Below are 15,853 nucleotides of genomic sequence, written 5' to 3'. Positions count from 1 at the left end.
GCTGTGTGTGTGTTCGAGAGAGAGATGTAACCATGATATCTGCACTGCAGCGCATATGGTGGAGCCGCATCATTGCAGAACCCCCCCCCCTACCCCATGACACTGACGCATCTTTTATTGCATGAATGACACAAGACAAGAGCCCATCTAAAATGACACCGACCATAAGCGTTTCTTTCTGCATATTTACTTGCATCCGATTTCTTGTAGTTGCAGGTTTCTTTCAGCGCTGCAGAAGATGGCCTAGTTTCCCTCGATATGGATTGGATGGTGGAGAATCTCAGGCAGGAAGAACCAATAGAGGAGAGTAGGGTAGGTCTGCAGAGGTTGACCTACAGACTACAGAGGCTGAGTATTCCCAATGCACATAATATGACAATGATTAATCAAGAAGCAGTTTTTACACAGGCTACATTTTGCACATTAGATATTAAACCTATATTTCAATTATCTTTACATCCTTACACCTACTACCCATAGCCTACTTTTGTATTTCTGGATTTATTGTGCGCACCTACACATATCTTGTACACATTCATGCTCCATCTATGGGCTGGGTATGTTTACATTACATTATGACAAAACTGTACAATAAGCAGAACAAATAATAGATTGAGATGCATACCTCATGCACTTGCTGTTGCTGTAACCTAGTTAGATAATTTAATGTGTTTATGTCAGCTCCATCATATCCTGTCCCCAGCTGATGAAATGACATCATGTTCCTTCATGAATCAGTAGTTCTGTTTGGCCCAGTATCTTCAATAAAAGCCTACGGCTGTGTGCAATGAATCCTTCTCAGTTTTCTCATTCATTCTCTCTCTCTCTCTCTCACTCAATAATGAGACAGTGAGCACTGTGTAGAGTATATGGCATAGTTTTACTTTCACATTATTCAGTACAGAGTAAATCTTAAATCTAACACAGGTATTTGACAGGGTATTTCTTTTAACACCGATACACGGGGCTGCTTTAGCTAGCGGATACTGCATAGACGCACACACACACGCCCGCACACACAATGACAATGACTACATTTGTTTCCACTACAATGATCAGTGTCCTGTGCACATAACACGGGACGTGATACCTGTTGAACTAATATGACCATGTATCATAGATGTCATTAGCTTTTCCTTAATTTCTTTTCTCTGTGGTTACATCGAACCTTGCACACTTGCACACACGCGCACCCACACACACACGCACACATACAATGCCCACCCTTTTAACGACAATCCCCTGTAGTTGTAACTGACAGTTGGCTGTCATATTGGTCAGCCTGCTCTCTCCCCTCACAGGAGTGTGTGTGCATGTGTGTATATGCATGTGAGGAAGGATAAAGCTGAGATCAGTCTTAAACCTGAAATGTGAATGCACACACAAATAAGTGCCATAGGGTACACACCTATGGAAAGGTGTCAGCATTTGAAAAGATTGAGACTCTTTTTCTCCATGAATCACAATCTTCTCCCAATATATATATATATATATTTGTTTTCTTTTTAAGTGCGTAGTCAACGCACAGGTCTGAGAAATGTTATTCTATGGTAGTGATTGTTCTGTCAGACTCTCCTCTCGAAATATTAAGGATGAGCCATAAGAAATGTGAAAGCAAGACCGCCATTGCCTCGGCAGCTGCACTCTTCATGTGCAAGTCGAGATCGTCTCTCGTCCCTCTCAGCTCTCGGCACCGCCAAGGAGTGCAATCTATGCTTTCTTAGGATATGACCCGCCACGGGCAGTCAAGAGAGAACGGCCTCCAGAAAAATTACTGCCAAAAAGGTGTGACCGAGTGTCGTTTCATTATAACTCGCTTGGTCTGATAGTTAGGGTCACACTTGGGACGGCTCTAAGACATCTTTGTGAGCTCAGAGGAACGCGCCGGCTTCATCTATTTGTTTTAACACTGTAAACCTGGACAGCTACCCTGCTACTGCGCTTTAACTCTCACCAACTTCCTCTCTCTCTCTCCTCCTCTCTCTCGCCTCCTATCCAAACTCTCTATGCCTTTCTGTCACAAACATGCTCGCCAGGGATGAACCCTGAAAGCAAGACAACATACAAACACATCAATAACACATCAATAAGACCACTATGAAAAAATAAAACAAAAAAATAAACACAAAGTTAATCAAAAAATAATAAAAGAAGGCTACTCAATTAACGATTTCATAATATTTAATAAACACAAATGGAATCATTATAGTTTCTATATAAAGTACTGTGTATGGTGTAGTCGGGGGGTGTGATGGTAAAATGTGTGCTTGGATTATGGAAGTCTCCGGAAGCCTCCTAAAGTGCACTGGCCATTTCCACTGGAAGTATTGAGTAAAGGGGGCAGAGACGGGGGGTGGGGGGGGGCTTTGGGATTTTCTAGGAGTAGCTCCGCAATAACGTGGATACTAGGCAGGGGGTAAAATTATGTAGTTCGAGACCTCTGATGTCGGATTTCATTAGTGTAATTTTGCGTCGACACCCCGCCCACCACCACCATAGTCCAGCATGTAAAGCCCAAACGTGTGCGTCTGAATCTGAGTGTATGGATGCGAACATGCGTGTGTGCAGAGTAAGTTCTCCCATTTGCCTTCAATGAATGGTCTACCATTTGAAATTATGTAAAAAAAAAGGAAAGAAAGAAAATAAAATTGAAATAAAAATAAACTAAAAAATATCCCCGATATACCACCTTACCCCAAGTGTGTGTATGTGTGTGTGTGTGAGCGTGGGTGTGTATGCACGCACGCAGACACAGACACGCGTGCCAGCTGTCATCACAACTACAGGAGCAACTCAGGGTTTGGATAGGCAGGACGGAGCGGAACGGAACACAACGCCACGACTCTGGGAGCACATGCGCACACACACAAACACGTTCATACACACACACACACAAAAACAACGTTCACGCACACGCACGCACACACACACACACACACACGCACACATACACACACAGCCACACACACCACATACACAGGTAAACACCGATAAAAACAAGAATCATAGCGCTCATGATAATAACAGGAATTATAGTAACTGGAATCATAATTTGTGACAATAATAATGACATTAATATGGCCGCCGTGGCTAGCGACAGCTGCTTTTTCCCTTATGTAGGTTACACCTCTTTTTTTTTTTACTCATAGATTCTTTGTTGGAGGAGAGGGGGGATGAGGGTCAAGGGGACAGGGTCATTGGGATTGGTCCAGGGGGCGAAAAGGATCGTGGAGGTTTTGAAACGCTGGTCTTGTAGTTTCATCGGCAGGGGGGGACACAGAGCACGATGGTCTGGGTGCTTGGGGTTGTGGGGGGAGTCGGGGTGGTGGTGAAAGGATTCCGGACCCCCGCCTTTAGAACTGTTCTGCCAGCAGCTCACAGAGACGCTTGGAGACCGTGTCCTTACTGCAGCGCAGCGTCAGACGGTACATCTGATGGACAGGTAGACACACAGGGAGAGGAGGAGGACATTGTTTATCTTCTAAACTAGCCTTTTGTAGATGTGAAATGAATCAAGCTCGAGCAACCGCATGGGCTATTTGTAGCCTAAAATGCAATCAGACAGATTTCGATGGACTATAAGTGAAATAGATTCTTTCCCGTTCATTTCATTGCTCTCAAGCTTATCTTTTTTAATGCCATAGTCTGGAGGGCTGATTGTTCTGCAATTGATGGCTAGTTTGTTAAGCCAAACGAGGTTAGACTTAATCCCACAGCCTGTGAGGATGATTTCAAACTATTCCCAACATCCATTATCCTGGGATGGAGCATTTGCCATAAAAATAGCAGATCTAAAAGCTTGTGACGCGTTGTGAGCTTGTAGATCTGCTATTTTTTGGCAAAGAGATTTCGTAGAGAGTGAAAAAAATAGTTATTTTCATGTCCGTTTGGCCAATAATGGAGGGTTTAAATGGTAGCTCTGCAAATAAAAAGGTGAATTGTTCCCAGTGATTGACTGAGGATAATTTCACGATAAATTTTAATCTCTACGATACGATTATTGTGTGCGTTTTTTTTAAATAATTTTTATCCCACAATTTTGTAACCCATTTTTTCACCCGGTGCTAATTGCCTATGTAATCCTGGGCTTTGCTCTCCCTCTGCCGCGCCTGGGGAGACAACGGACTGACCTCATGCTTCCTTCTATGCATGAAGAGTCCAAGTTGCTTCTTTTCACCTGACAGTGGAGATTTCCCTGGTTTGGACGTAGCGCGTAGAAGGAACACGTTATTCCAACCACTTCCTTTCCCCTCCATCAGGCGCCCCGGCTGGCCAGGGGGAGGCATTATTGAGACCAGGATTACGTGCATGTTTTTGTGAGGGTATCAACCCTAGGAGACACGGGGAGAACATGCAAACTCCACAAAGAAAGGCCCTATCGCCAACCCCGCCTAGGGTGTGGGCGCTGATGACGCGGAGGAGGAACACGCCGCCAGCGCCCACAGCGTCCCCCGGCGGGAATCGAACCCAGGACCTTCTAGCTGTGAGGCGAAGTGCTAACCACTGCGCCACCGTGCCCCCTATTGTGTGCGTTTTTAATCACGATAAGCGATAATGGTCCGATTCCTAATCAGCTTCCCTACTGTCCATGTCTCACTCAGCTTCTGTACCGTCTCTCTCAGTTTCCCTACCGTCTGTCTCTCACTCAGCTTTCCCAACCGTCTATCTCTCTCAGCTTCCCTAAATCCTTCTCCCTCTCAGCTAGCCTGCAGTCAGTCTGCCTGTTAGTTTTCACAGTCCGTGTCGCGCTCAGCTTTCCTAATGGTTGTCTCCCCGTTGGCTTGCCTACACGGACTCCCTCCAAGCATTGGTCACAAAAGAAAATACATCAATTTCTTCTTGTAATGTATTTTCTATTTTTGTCCCCAAAAAATAAACTAGTTCAATAAAAACAGAGAAACACTCGTGAGCAAAAGGAGTCACAAAATTGCATTCTCCATAGACATTACTTTGAGGGTGTTCAAACTACAAACAGATAGCAGCTCTACTTTAATCTAATCTCTCAAGACAGATTCTGCTAACACCAGAATGTGTCAGCAGCACTACTGCTATAAACACTTAACATTGTTGTTAGTAGGAACAAACACAGAAGCACCCGGAAGGAAGTGCACTGAAAAGGGGAGGGGCCAAACCAGAGTTCCTGTATTAAAAATATGGTTGTGCACTGACTTTAGCCAGACTCTGGTTGTTCACATCGATGATGAGAACTCATCATTGACATGGAATAAACAGAGATAGAGCAAGAGGGAGACATGTCAGTTTGGAGGGAACTGACATCATGAAAACAAGACGGCAGTGGAAACAGTTGTGTGATTGCCATTCAGTGTTCATTACAATATCAGCTTATTCAATCATGAAGTGTCGTAGTTCTGTTTGACCTTTAAAATGCTTCCTCATAGTTAATAGTGTGAGCTGATTTGAGTGTCTGGTAACAGATTACTGCTTGTCCAAAAAGAGGCAACACATCTGTCCAAAAAGGTTTCACACCTTCACATGGAGCCTGGTCTGACTGTACACCATGTCAGTGGAACTCCCTTCATTAAATGAAACACATTCAATTAAAGCAAATTTACGCTTTGTCAGATGTCAAAATAGCGGTGAGATATCTTCAATAGTTGCTCCATGGATTAGAAATTGATATTCAAAAAATGGACTTCCATTGCACAAAGAAACAGGTGGTCTCTAAGTCACTCTTAGAACAAGGATCACAAAAAAAACTGATTCTGTCAATATATGTCCACTCTGACCTTCATCAGGCATCTTAAACAGTTCCATGGTATTTTCCCCCCTCTTTAAAGAAAGAACAGCTTCCCATATTATAATTGTTTGTATGCTGTACTGAGTTTTTAAAATGACATATTGGCAGAATCTGCGTTGTTTCCCTTTGTTTAGTTGCTAAAATAATTACTTTGAGAACTGTTTCACTGTGTAATGTAAGTTACAGAGATTGCAGAGACTATTATTGACTATTTGTGAATATCATTCTAATAAATGGAACAACTATAGCCAATCTCGACAATATTTGGAGTTGCCTCATGACAAGGAGTCTACAAAAGCCAAACCTCTACCAAAGTATAATTTTGCTTTAAATGTGTTTGGTATGACATCCATTTTCTGACAGCTAGTTTATTTATTTTCTGAACCATATCCTAATAATCAATTTTGTGTTCTGGTGTATCTCATTAGGATATACACCAGTGAGGGGAAAAAAACTAAATGTTGCTATTGATTCTGCTGTGAGTGACAGCAGTGGCTCTTGCTTTGCTCCGTCAACAGAATCAAGCCCAACATCAGCTTCCCTGGCTGACTGGAACAGAATGTCTTTCCTTAGAACACAACAATTCTGAGCTTCTTATCAGAAAACGTGCCGTGGCCACACTTTTTTGTGCTTTGACCATCAAGGCAACATTTAGTTAGACAAAATAAACTGCCAGAAAGACAGAGTTTGAATGTCCTTTGAACAATACGTCTGGCAGAGGAAGGGGGTTAGGGGCCCTAAAACAGCAATTACGGTACCTACTTTGACTTTGTAGCTAGACAAGCAAGCAAAGACAGACAGACAGACAGACAGACAGACAGACAGACAGACAGACAGACAGACAGACAGACCACACAGAGAGAGGTGAGACACTTACCACGGCACCAGGCTTGGGTTTCAGCAGCACATAGACAGACACAGACAGCAGTGAGATAAGCCCTGACAGCAGCATGGTAAACAAGGACAGCACCATTGTGTTAGGTCCTTACCTGAGCCTGTGCGTTGGGCTCCAGTCTGAGCAGGCAGCCCACCTGCTGACCCTTGGTCTGAATGACGCCGGCGCACACATAGTTCTCTGGGTTAGGATCCACGTTTTCCAGCAGGGCACATCCCAGACCCAACAACTACACACACACACACACACGCACACACACACACAGTTAATGTATGGGTTGCATGACATCAATATGGAGGGAGAGATCATTTCATTTCATTTCATTCATCTATTAGTTATAAATGTATCTCAAGCAAAGAGAACATTTACTTTCTACCAGATTTACATAGCTTTGAGCAGATTTGCATCTGTAGTCCCATGGCAGGTAAAAAAAAAAAGAAAGGAGAAAACAAAAAAAACTAAAATCCATCAAAACAACACATACACATATCCAGAGTTCGAGGTGAACAACGCTTTTTAACGGCAGAGAAGCAGCATTATGGATAATCTTATGCACTAAATGGATGTCAAAATACAAAATTAAGTTGTCAAAACGTATATATTTGACCTTTTGAATGACAGTATGATAAGGATGGTAGAGGAAAGAGTGCATCAAACAGAAAGAGATACAGAGTGGATGTGGCTGAAAAAAACAGCTTGACACCTGAGGAGGGATTGGGAGGAGTAGAATCAATATTTAGAAAGTGGTCAACATGACTGTGTACCTTAGCCTTAAGTACTTCTGTGTCCATGCCGTGGTTGGCCTTAAAGATCTTTTGTGCTTCTTGTTGGGGCCTGACAAGAGAAAGGAGCTGATTTTAGTAAGGGAATTAATTGAACACCATAAAAATTAAAATAATTAAATGTACTTATTTGTAAAAATAAACATTACTATTAGCAAATGGCCATTTTCAACTAGGTTCTGGCAAACACACGTACTGGCTGAGCTGTTTCCAGCGCTGAAAGAAGTCATTTGAGGCCATCTCAGTGGGCTGGAAGAACTTGTTGATGGTTACTGGCAGCTTGAGGGTGAGATTCTGCAGAGCACCTCCATATCTGCACCAAGGAAACATAAACACACACACCACGGCACAGACAAAACATGAACTTGGGATAACACTGTAGGGCGGATGGTCTTGAGTATCAGCACATGCTTTGTGTACATACTGTATAACAACCATACATTGTAGATAAAAACTTAACAGAAACCGGATATAGAGCCAGGTGGTACATACTAGGTTTAGGGTCATGGTTTAAAATGCGAAATCTATGGTCTGTGTTTGTGTACAATACTGTACACAATAGAGGCCAAAGCAGTGAAAAGACAATGACATGTATTGACATTAGTGGTGGTTTAATATAGAACCGTACGCAATCCAGGGTTCCTTATCATTTTTAAGAATGAATTTTCAGAAACTTTACATAGCTTTTCCAAAGTATTTACCCAGTGCTGTGTTCTACCTGTAACGCATGTATACAGCGTCTGCTGTCGGAAATAAAAATATGAATAGCGTCTGCCCTTGTGAACCTTTCAAAGTAGCGTATTTGATAGGCATTATGCACTGGTATATGCCCTGGCCACACGAATAGCCGCGGATCATAGATTATAGTATGCCCTCAAAAAAAGTCTAGAACACACCACTGTATTTACCCCAATTCCAGGCCTACAGCAATCATACGGTGCAGAAATGAGACTTCAGTGTCCCATCAACGCACCAAGCCAAGGTGTCACATGACAAAAATAATCTATAAGCCAACAACATATCACGTAGCACTGCATTTTATAGTGTTAAATCTTTCATGTTAACAAAAACAATTTATATCGTTGCTGCTGGGTATATATTTATATATATATAGGGTACATACATACATACGCGTGTGTGTGTGTGTAGTCATGCACATCCCTAGAAGTTAGTTTTCTTCCATAACAAAGAAAGAAGAGATGAGCATTAATACTTATTCCGCAAATCACTTTGAATATGCTTTCTTTTTATGATTAAAGGCCAGTTATTCTGCAAAACATCGGAGGACATCCATATGAAAACACTTGCCGCCTCTATCACTTTTGAATATGCAATGTTTTTGTGGGTGTGATCGTTGGGCGCACAAATGTGGTTTAAGCTTGCATATGTGGCTGAGCCGTCTCACCATCACACTGGAGGACTGTGCACAGCTGCGTGCCGGTGTTTGCATACCTGAACTTGATGTTGAGTAGCGGAGCTTCAGAGAAGTCGGTGATACATTCGATGTTGAGCACCTGCTGCACCTGCGCGCCTCCCTCCACTAGAGGCTCCACTGGCTTGGTCTGCACGTTGAGCTGTGGACCTCAGCAGTCAAGGAACACAAGACACACTCCAGCTGCAAGCTGCTTTAACATTACGCGACACCGCTTCAACAATACCAAACATGGTACAAAAAAAAAACCTTTTAGAATTACCGTACCTTGTTAATACCAATTTAGTCTCAATAATATAGTCCCTCTCCCGTCTCCCCTTGCCTTCAGCCTTGCGGAGACAACAAAACCAATTTGATACAGTATATCTAGGAGTCCCAGACTAGTTAGACTGGATTACAAGAGTCTCTTGACCATCTCATATTAAACGACAACCCTCTTACAACCCTAAAGAAAAGCGATTTCCGTATGATCTTGAAAATGTATCTGGGAATCAAAAATCCTTTGGTGTGGCACTGGCCTAGTCACCGACTACAGCCGGATTTATATTTTATCGAATAACAATGTTGCATGCCTAAAATGGTCGACCAGCATACTCAGCTTTTTTGATGCATCACTGTAAAGGATATCAGACTGCAGATCTCCAGGGTAGCTAACTGTTGTTGTGAAGCCGGCGAACTGCACTGATGTTTTGTTCCCGTAGAAAAGGTACATCCTCCCTGAGTGACATGTGCACACACACACACGCAGGCAAAATTAGAACAGAGCCACTCACAGGCCCCTGGCTCATTAATGCACACAGCAGAGGTCTTGTATTTTAGAATGGAAATACAATTGTTCCATTCTAATCTATTCCATCTTAATTTATAATTTGTCACACAATCATGTTGTTGACAAAAAGGACATTTATTTCCAACTTGTGTGGAAGTGTGAATCTGACGTCATCCTCCACATTGCTCGGACTCACCCAGGTTCTGACGGTACTCAGACTTGATCCCGATCTGCAGCAGTTGGTTCTCAAACAGCACACCGTTGTTCTTGCACACAAACCTAACGGGTGACAGCAGGACCCAAACGCAGAACTTACAAAAAGGCCAACAGAACTATCATGCGGGCGTGTTATCCAGGAAAACCATTAAAATTGCAGTTTTTTGTTATCTATGGAGTGCAATGACAACAAAAGCCTGGTGTTAAACTGTAATGGCAACGTTTTGAAACAGATAACCGTTATGGGAGGACAAACCAGAATGTGTGGTGCGCAGTTAGAGATCTTACTGTTAGCTGAAGACATTAGAGAAACCCAAAGGAGAGGTGGCACCACTGAGCCGGGGGTAAGAGAGAGGGGGGGGGGGGGGGGCCTTACTTGTTCAGAAGCTCGTCAGCCTCGGGCAGAGGAGGGGCGGGATCTTCAGAAGCCGCAGAAGGGGGAGCAGAGCTGAGAGATCAGACAACAAGATGGATGGATGGAAGGATGGATGGAGAGAGAGTGGGACCAGCAAAAGAGGGGAGGAGGTAACGAAAGCCCCAAAAGAAAAAGGGGAAAAAAAAGTAATAAGGGGGAGGGAATAAAGCGGTAAAAAGTGATTGAACCGGTGTGATGGAGTGAGTTTAGGATGAGGCCAAAGCAGTGAGAGAGCAAGAGGAGGGGGAAGAAGGAGAATGCAAGATGGTTTTAGTAAAGCATCAGAAAAGTCACGTATTATTTTGTACAACATTTAAAGCATTTAATAAAAAACAAATAAATAAAAACAATAAAATGAGTATTTTGTGGCTAATTAGTGTGTGGTAGATATAGTTGGAACAGATTTTTAAGTAAACACGTACAACACCATGAGGCTACTACTACCCACAAGACAAGTCATGATCACAACGATAGAGTAATACAAACTATGGAAGTATTTTTAAGAGGCTGAGGAAAACTATATGAATGTGTGTTTGGACTACGCCAGCCATGTTTGTAGTTTTCTGGGTGACGCTGTAGACTACTACTGGACCCTTACTCCGAGTCACCAGCACCCTCGACCAATAGGGAGTCAGAGGTCTCGGTGGGCTGTTCCAGTTCTCTGCCAGTGTTCAATCACAACGGAGGACAAGAGACACAAGCGCACACACATACACACACACAGTCGAGCCAAATGCAAAGAAGACACACGTGCACGCAGACACACAGATGTAATTGCACACACACACACACACACACACACACACACACACACACACACACACACACACACACACACACACACACACACACACACACACACACACACACACACACACACACACACACACACACACACACAGGAAGTGAAGGGAAGGAGACAAAAAAATAACAAAAAAACAAGGCAAGAGAGAAAGACAGTCACATACATAGCAAGATAAAGAGAACAGACACAGATTACACAAACACACAGAAGAGATCGACAGCCAAGAGACGACGAGAGACAGACGACCAGCGTGTCTCACAAACAGAGGCCCCTAAACACGTCAGCAGCTATTTTACATGATGGTACTTTTAGGAAGGAAATGAAAACACGCAAAGAGTACAAAACGAGTAGCTTAATACTTAATCCTTTCTCCGTCACAGAACTATGTTAAGTACCCTATAAGGCACTGTTTCCCAAACACTGGGTCGGGACCCATTTCGTGGGTTTTTAAAATAAAATAAGGGGAAAAGAAATTCCATTTAAAAACAAAGGGACCCGAGAGACTGGGACCCGAGAGACCTCAAATGTCTCTTTTGGGTCTCGAGCTACTGTAAAGAAAATTGGGAAACACTGCTATAAGGCTCACTTAGTGAAAATGAACATCAATTGCTTTGCCATTCCCTCTGGCATCTCAGCAACATTATCTCAGCAATATTAGCTCGCTTGCTGCACAAACACACACTGCTTTATTTTAAACCCAGCTCTCTGGCGGTGGTGTGAACTTTCACCTTAGGAAGCCGTCATCGTTCACACCGGCGGAGGGGGCGGCGGGCCCCGCCTCAGAGAAGACGTCCACTAATAGGCTGCCGGCGCTGGGAGGCGCCGCCGAGCCCATGGGAGCGGAGGAGCGAAGGCCTAGCAGGTCGGCCGATGGGGAGGGAGTGGACTGGAAAACACGGGATCGAATGAGCGAGGAGGTTGAGTTGTACAATCACTACACAAAGCGTAAAATGACTTGACAAACACAGTGTAGTAATATATTGTCACTGTCCGGCAGAAACCTCTGTTTTTTCATAAATTAAGCCCTACCTCATCATATACAGTCGTGGCTAAATGTATTGGCACCCTTGCATTTGTCTAAAAAAATACAACACACAATTGTCTAGATTGCGCATAGTGAAGGAACATCAAGGTCTCTGGAGATGGACTTGGAGCCTTCAGATTGTCCATGTTTGGATACAAACTGACTTCTGACAATTCTCTCCTTTTTCATTTGGTCCATGCTCAGTGTGTGACACAAAACAGCAGAATGAGGGCTTTACTCCTTTTAAACTGGGTGGATTAGTGGTTACTAAAGATTAAGTCAACTGTATGTTGATGCAAAATATGTTTTCATTTGCAAAGCTTCTGGAAGATTTTTTAGTTTTTTTCTGTTTTACAATGCAAGGGTGCCAATACTTTTAGCCATGACTGTAAGACTATCGCACAAAACTAATGAAAATAGCCGATCTACAAGCACACACCGCCTCGCACCGCAAGGCGTTTACATTTTTAAAATGATGAATACAAAATAAAGGGTCTTGGACATACAAGGTTTCCACCCGACAACAACGATATGTAAAATGCATTACGATAATGCTAAAATATTGTGAAACTATTTTCACAACCTACCTAAAAATATGAATATAATTTGAGTATAATTTAGAACATACATCAACATATTTGCCAATACATTAAAAGCTGGTTTCCATCGTGTATGGGTCCATCTGGATATCACATGACAGTCACATAAAATTCAAGATGTAAATGGGGACAAAGTCGACTAAGGAAATAGGCACACATCTTCTCAACTTACAGCGTTTGAGGCGCCGGCCATGACCGATGTGTCTGGCCCCCGGTCACCTCCGCCGTTCAGCTCTCCTGCCCTCTCCTTGCCATCCTCCAGCTCTGACACCGTCACAGCACCGGGTCCCTTCTTCTTCTTTAGCTTGGCCAGGATGGAGGACTCTCTCTCTGGGAAGGGTGGCATCTCCTCCAGGACTGTGGCCTGCGGACACACAGAGACAGTATTATTGACGCATAGCCTTAAGGCTAGGCAACGGACAAATCAAATATCACAATACTTTTCGACCAAATACCGTCATATTCATTTTTCATGTTAATAAACAACGGAAATATCAACTCTGCAAGATCATAGCATCACATCTCTGAGGTTGTAGATCAGCTTTCTTTCCCTTTTTTTAACATTATTTAACACTGGATGCTGACAACGTGTACTTGTCAAACTCTTTGATGTCTCCATGTGCCGTTGACACGTTCAACACATCTGATAGGGTTTTATATTAAACCGTAACTTGCTGTCTGGGGCAGCAGCAGCTGAAGAGAAACACTCTAATTCCGACAATGCAACGGGAGATAAGGTGATCAGGAAATCTGGTTTTCCAATACAGGCCAATGTTATGAGATTCACAGAAGTGGATTTATCTCGTAATCTAACTCCAGATCACGTTCATGTTTAAAACGAGCCCTTCTCTACCGGCAGTTACAAAAGCACTGATGGCCTCGATTGTAAATTTTCTGTCCTGGGTGAAAGAAAATACGATCGCACGGAAATACCGGAAATACTCAATACAATAAAAATACCATGGCACTCTGCGATTAAATCATTGTTTAATCAACGGCATCCAATGTGTTAATGACATTTCACGATATGCTGATATCCAAAAGTCCAACTCTAGTTTCATCACAATATCGATAGAACAATGTAGAGTGATGTTCTCGCTTTGAGCACAGGGAGTCTCCACTCTCGAGTCACCATGAGTCTTAAGGTCCTTTGCACATTGCTTTTTCGGACGAATATAGGAGCGAATTTTGGAGCACGTAATGTGAATCAAGTTTGCACACTGCCGCCCGTTATTCATACGTTTTCTCTTTTTTTTCTGACGGGTCGGATTCTTCCATTTTTCACAGCTGTCTCTGCTTTCTCTCTCTCTGAGCTAAGGGGTCCTTTTGCGGATTTTGAAAACGAAAAAGCACAGCAATGTGCAAGGACTTTTACCGTAACGTAAAGCCTGATTTATACTGAAAATAGCAGATCTATAAACCCACGACGAATCACTGTCAGAGCGGTCAACCAAGTACAAATCAGATCGATTGGTTGGTTGACCGTCCCTAACATAGACATAGAAAGGTAGACGCCTCCTTCGGCTCTGGGGCATATGCATCGGGGGACAAACGGAATCTGTGTGCATCGCTTTCACGTGCGTCACACATACGGAAGTTGCTAGGCCAATCAGAGGCAGGTGGGGGGCGGGTCTTTACGTACGCAGCCTGTAAGAACAGCTGAGCCGTGCAACATCGGAACTGGCTCTGTTGAATTGAATTGATAAGTCCCGGAAAAGACGCACTGTGATTTGCCAGTAGTCACTTGACTGGCAGCAGTCCCTTAGTTTTTCCAGGAAGTCCGGACTACAATTGTTGTACGTCGCTCCGATGAACTTCCGAGGCGAATGAGGCATCTAGCTTTCTATATCTGTGGTCTCTATAGCCAGGCAAAACTAACCAGGACGTCGGTGCTGGCGATGGAGGAAAGCTTGAGGTACTCGACGGCGCGCTGCTGCAGCTCCACATCCGAGTTGCGGATCTGGCTGTCGGAGCGCAGCACCTCCTGGATGGTGGCCTTGGTCTCGGGGAACAGGTTGATGAACTTGATGTAGGCCGAGAGCAGCAGGGCCCGCGTGGGCACCGAGCACAGGTGGAACTTAGAATGGAGCAGGTTGAACTGGACCAGGGGGCTGGAGGGAGGGAAGGGCAGAGATTAGGCGCTGTCACGATTAGGACGTTTTTACATGACAATTAATTGTCACTCAAATAATTGCAATTAACGATTTTGTCGTTGACAACTACATTTCTGTTTGGCTTTTAGTCTCTGAATGCCATGCCAGATAGGACACAAAACCTAAATATACAAAGAAATTACTGACATATTTGACAACTTCATACGTAAAAAAGAACATAAGATAGTGGAAATAGCTGATCTACAAGCTCTGTGAGCTTGTAGATCTGCCATTTCCACTATTTTTGAAAATGTTTGAAAATATATGAACATTTTACAACATGGAAACGATTACGGCGATTATGACAAAATAATTGCGATTATGTCAAATAATTGCGATTAGACTATTATGTAATAATTGTGACACGCCTAGGAGAGATACACAGAAAGGAAGAGTGGGTATGGGGGGCGGGTTAAGGAGAAAAAGGTAGAATAGACAATAAAACAACAACAACAACAACAACAACAGTACAAACGGTCTTGCGATCTTCCACTTGTGATGGGGAGGTTCTGACATACCTAGAGCGCGGGTCGCCAGCGATAAGGTTGCCAAACTCTCCAAGGATGTAGCCTCCAACCTTCACCATGTTCTCATGACAGGCAGGGGCTTGCAAGGCCTGGAACAAAAGGCGTGGTGCCAAGTTAAACAATCAGTCATAGACCTCGCCTCAGCCACCATGAACGTTTTATAACGGCCAGGGGTCATCACCATGTTGGCTTGCCAAAAAGATTACCAGAAACACATAAAGAGATAGCCCTGAATAACCATAAGAGGTCTGTAACTCAGAGTTATGAGGGTCCTTGCGAATAACATGTTTGAGAACCACTGGTACTAGAGGACTCATACATACTGTTGTAGTAAACCAGTGCAATACATATTCTGAAGAAAACATGGAGACTTGACATTCAGTAATTGGGTCTTATGATCAAAATAAGCACATTATAACCAATGCTGTGTTAAACAGAAAATCTAAACATTTGCCACGGACAAGGCCAAGTGTACAGA

The 15,853-nt window shown here is 43.4% G+C and overlaps 1 protein-coding gene across 5 annotated transcripts in view; it reads right to left on the bottom strand.

The window, feature by feature from the left end:
• Positions 1-2,364: 2,364 nt before the first annotated feature.
• The window catches only part of ap2a1 (adaptor related protein complex 2 subunit alpha 1), a 33,928-nt gene continuing 20,439 nt past the window's right edge, over positions 2,365-15,853 (bottom strand). For 4 of the 5 annotated variants that reach the window (XM_080723721.1, XM_080723718.1, XM_080723719.1 and 1 more), the window contains exons 11-22: positions 15,367-15,464; positions 14,575-14,806; positions 12,868-13,059; positions 11,801-11,958; positions 10,229-10,300; positions 9,833-9,915; positions 9,495-9,584; positions 8,888-9,011; positions 7,632-7,748; positions 7,418-7,487; positions 6,748-6,882; positions 2,365-3,431 (exon numbers count right to left, since the gene is read on the bottom strand). In XM_080723721.1, coding sequence (XP_080579847.1) covers positions 3,354-3,431; positions 6,748-6,882; positions 7,418-7,487; positions 7,632-7,748; positions 8,888-9,011; positions 9,495-9,584; positions 9,833-9,915; positions 10,229-10,300; positions 11,801-11,958; positions 12,868-13,059; positions 14,575-14,806; positions 15,367-15,464 — 1,449 coding nt within the window. In that variant the 3' untranslated portion in view covers positions 2,365-3,353. The remainder of the gene's footprint in view (positions 3,432-6,747; positions 6,883-7,417; positions 7,488-7,631; positions 7,749-8,887; positions 9,012-9,494; positions 9,585-9,832; positions 9,916-10,228; positions 10,301-11,800; positions 11,959-12,867; positions 13,060-14,574; positions 14,807-15,366; positions 15,465-15,853) is intronic. The other variant, XM_080723722.1, reaches the window with a different exon arrangement.

This window comes from Nannobrachium achirus (assembly GCF_963921795.1).
Source record: "Nannobrachium achirus genome assembly, chromosome: 4".
Lineage (NCBI taxonomy): Eukaryota > Metazoa > Chordata > Actinopteri > Myctophiformes > Myctophidae > Nannobrachium > Nannobrachium achirus.
The sequence above is the reverse complement of the archived record's forward strand: the minus strand, read 5'-3'. Positions and strand labels throughout refer to the sequence as shown.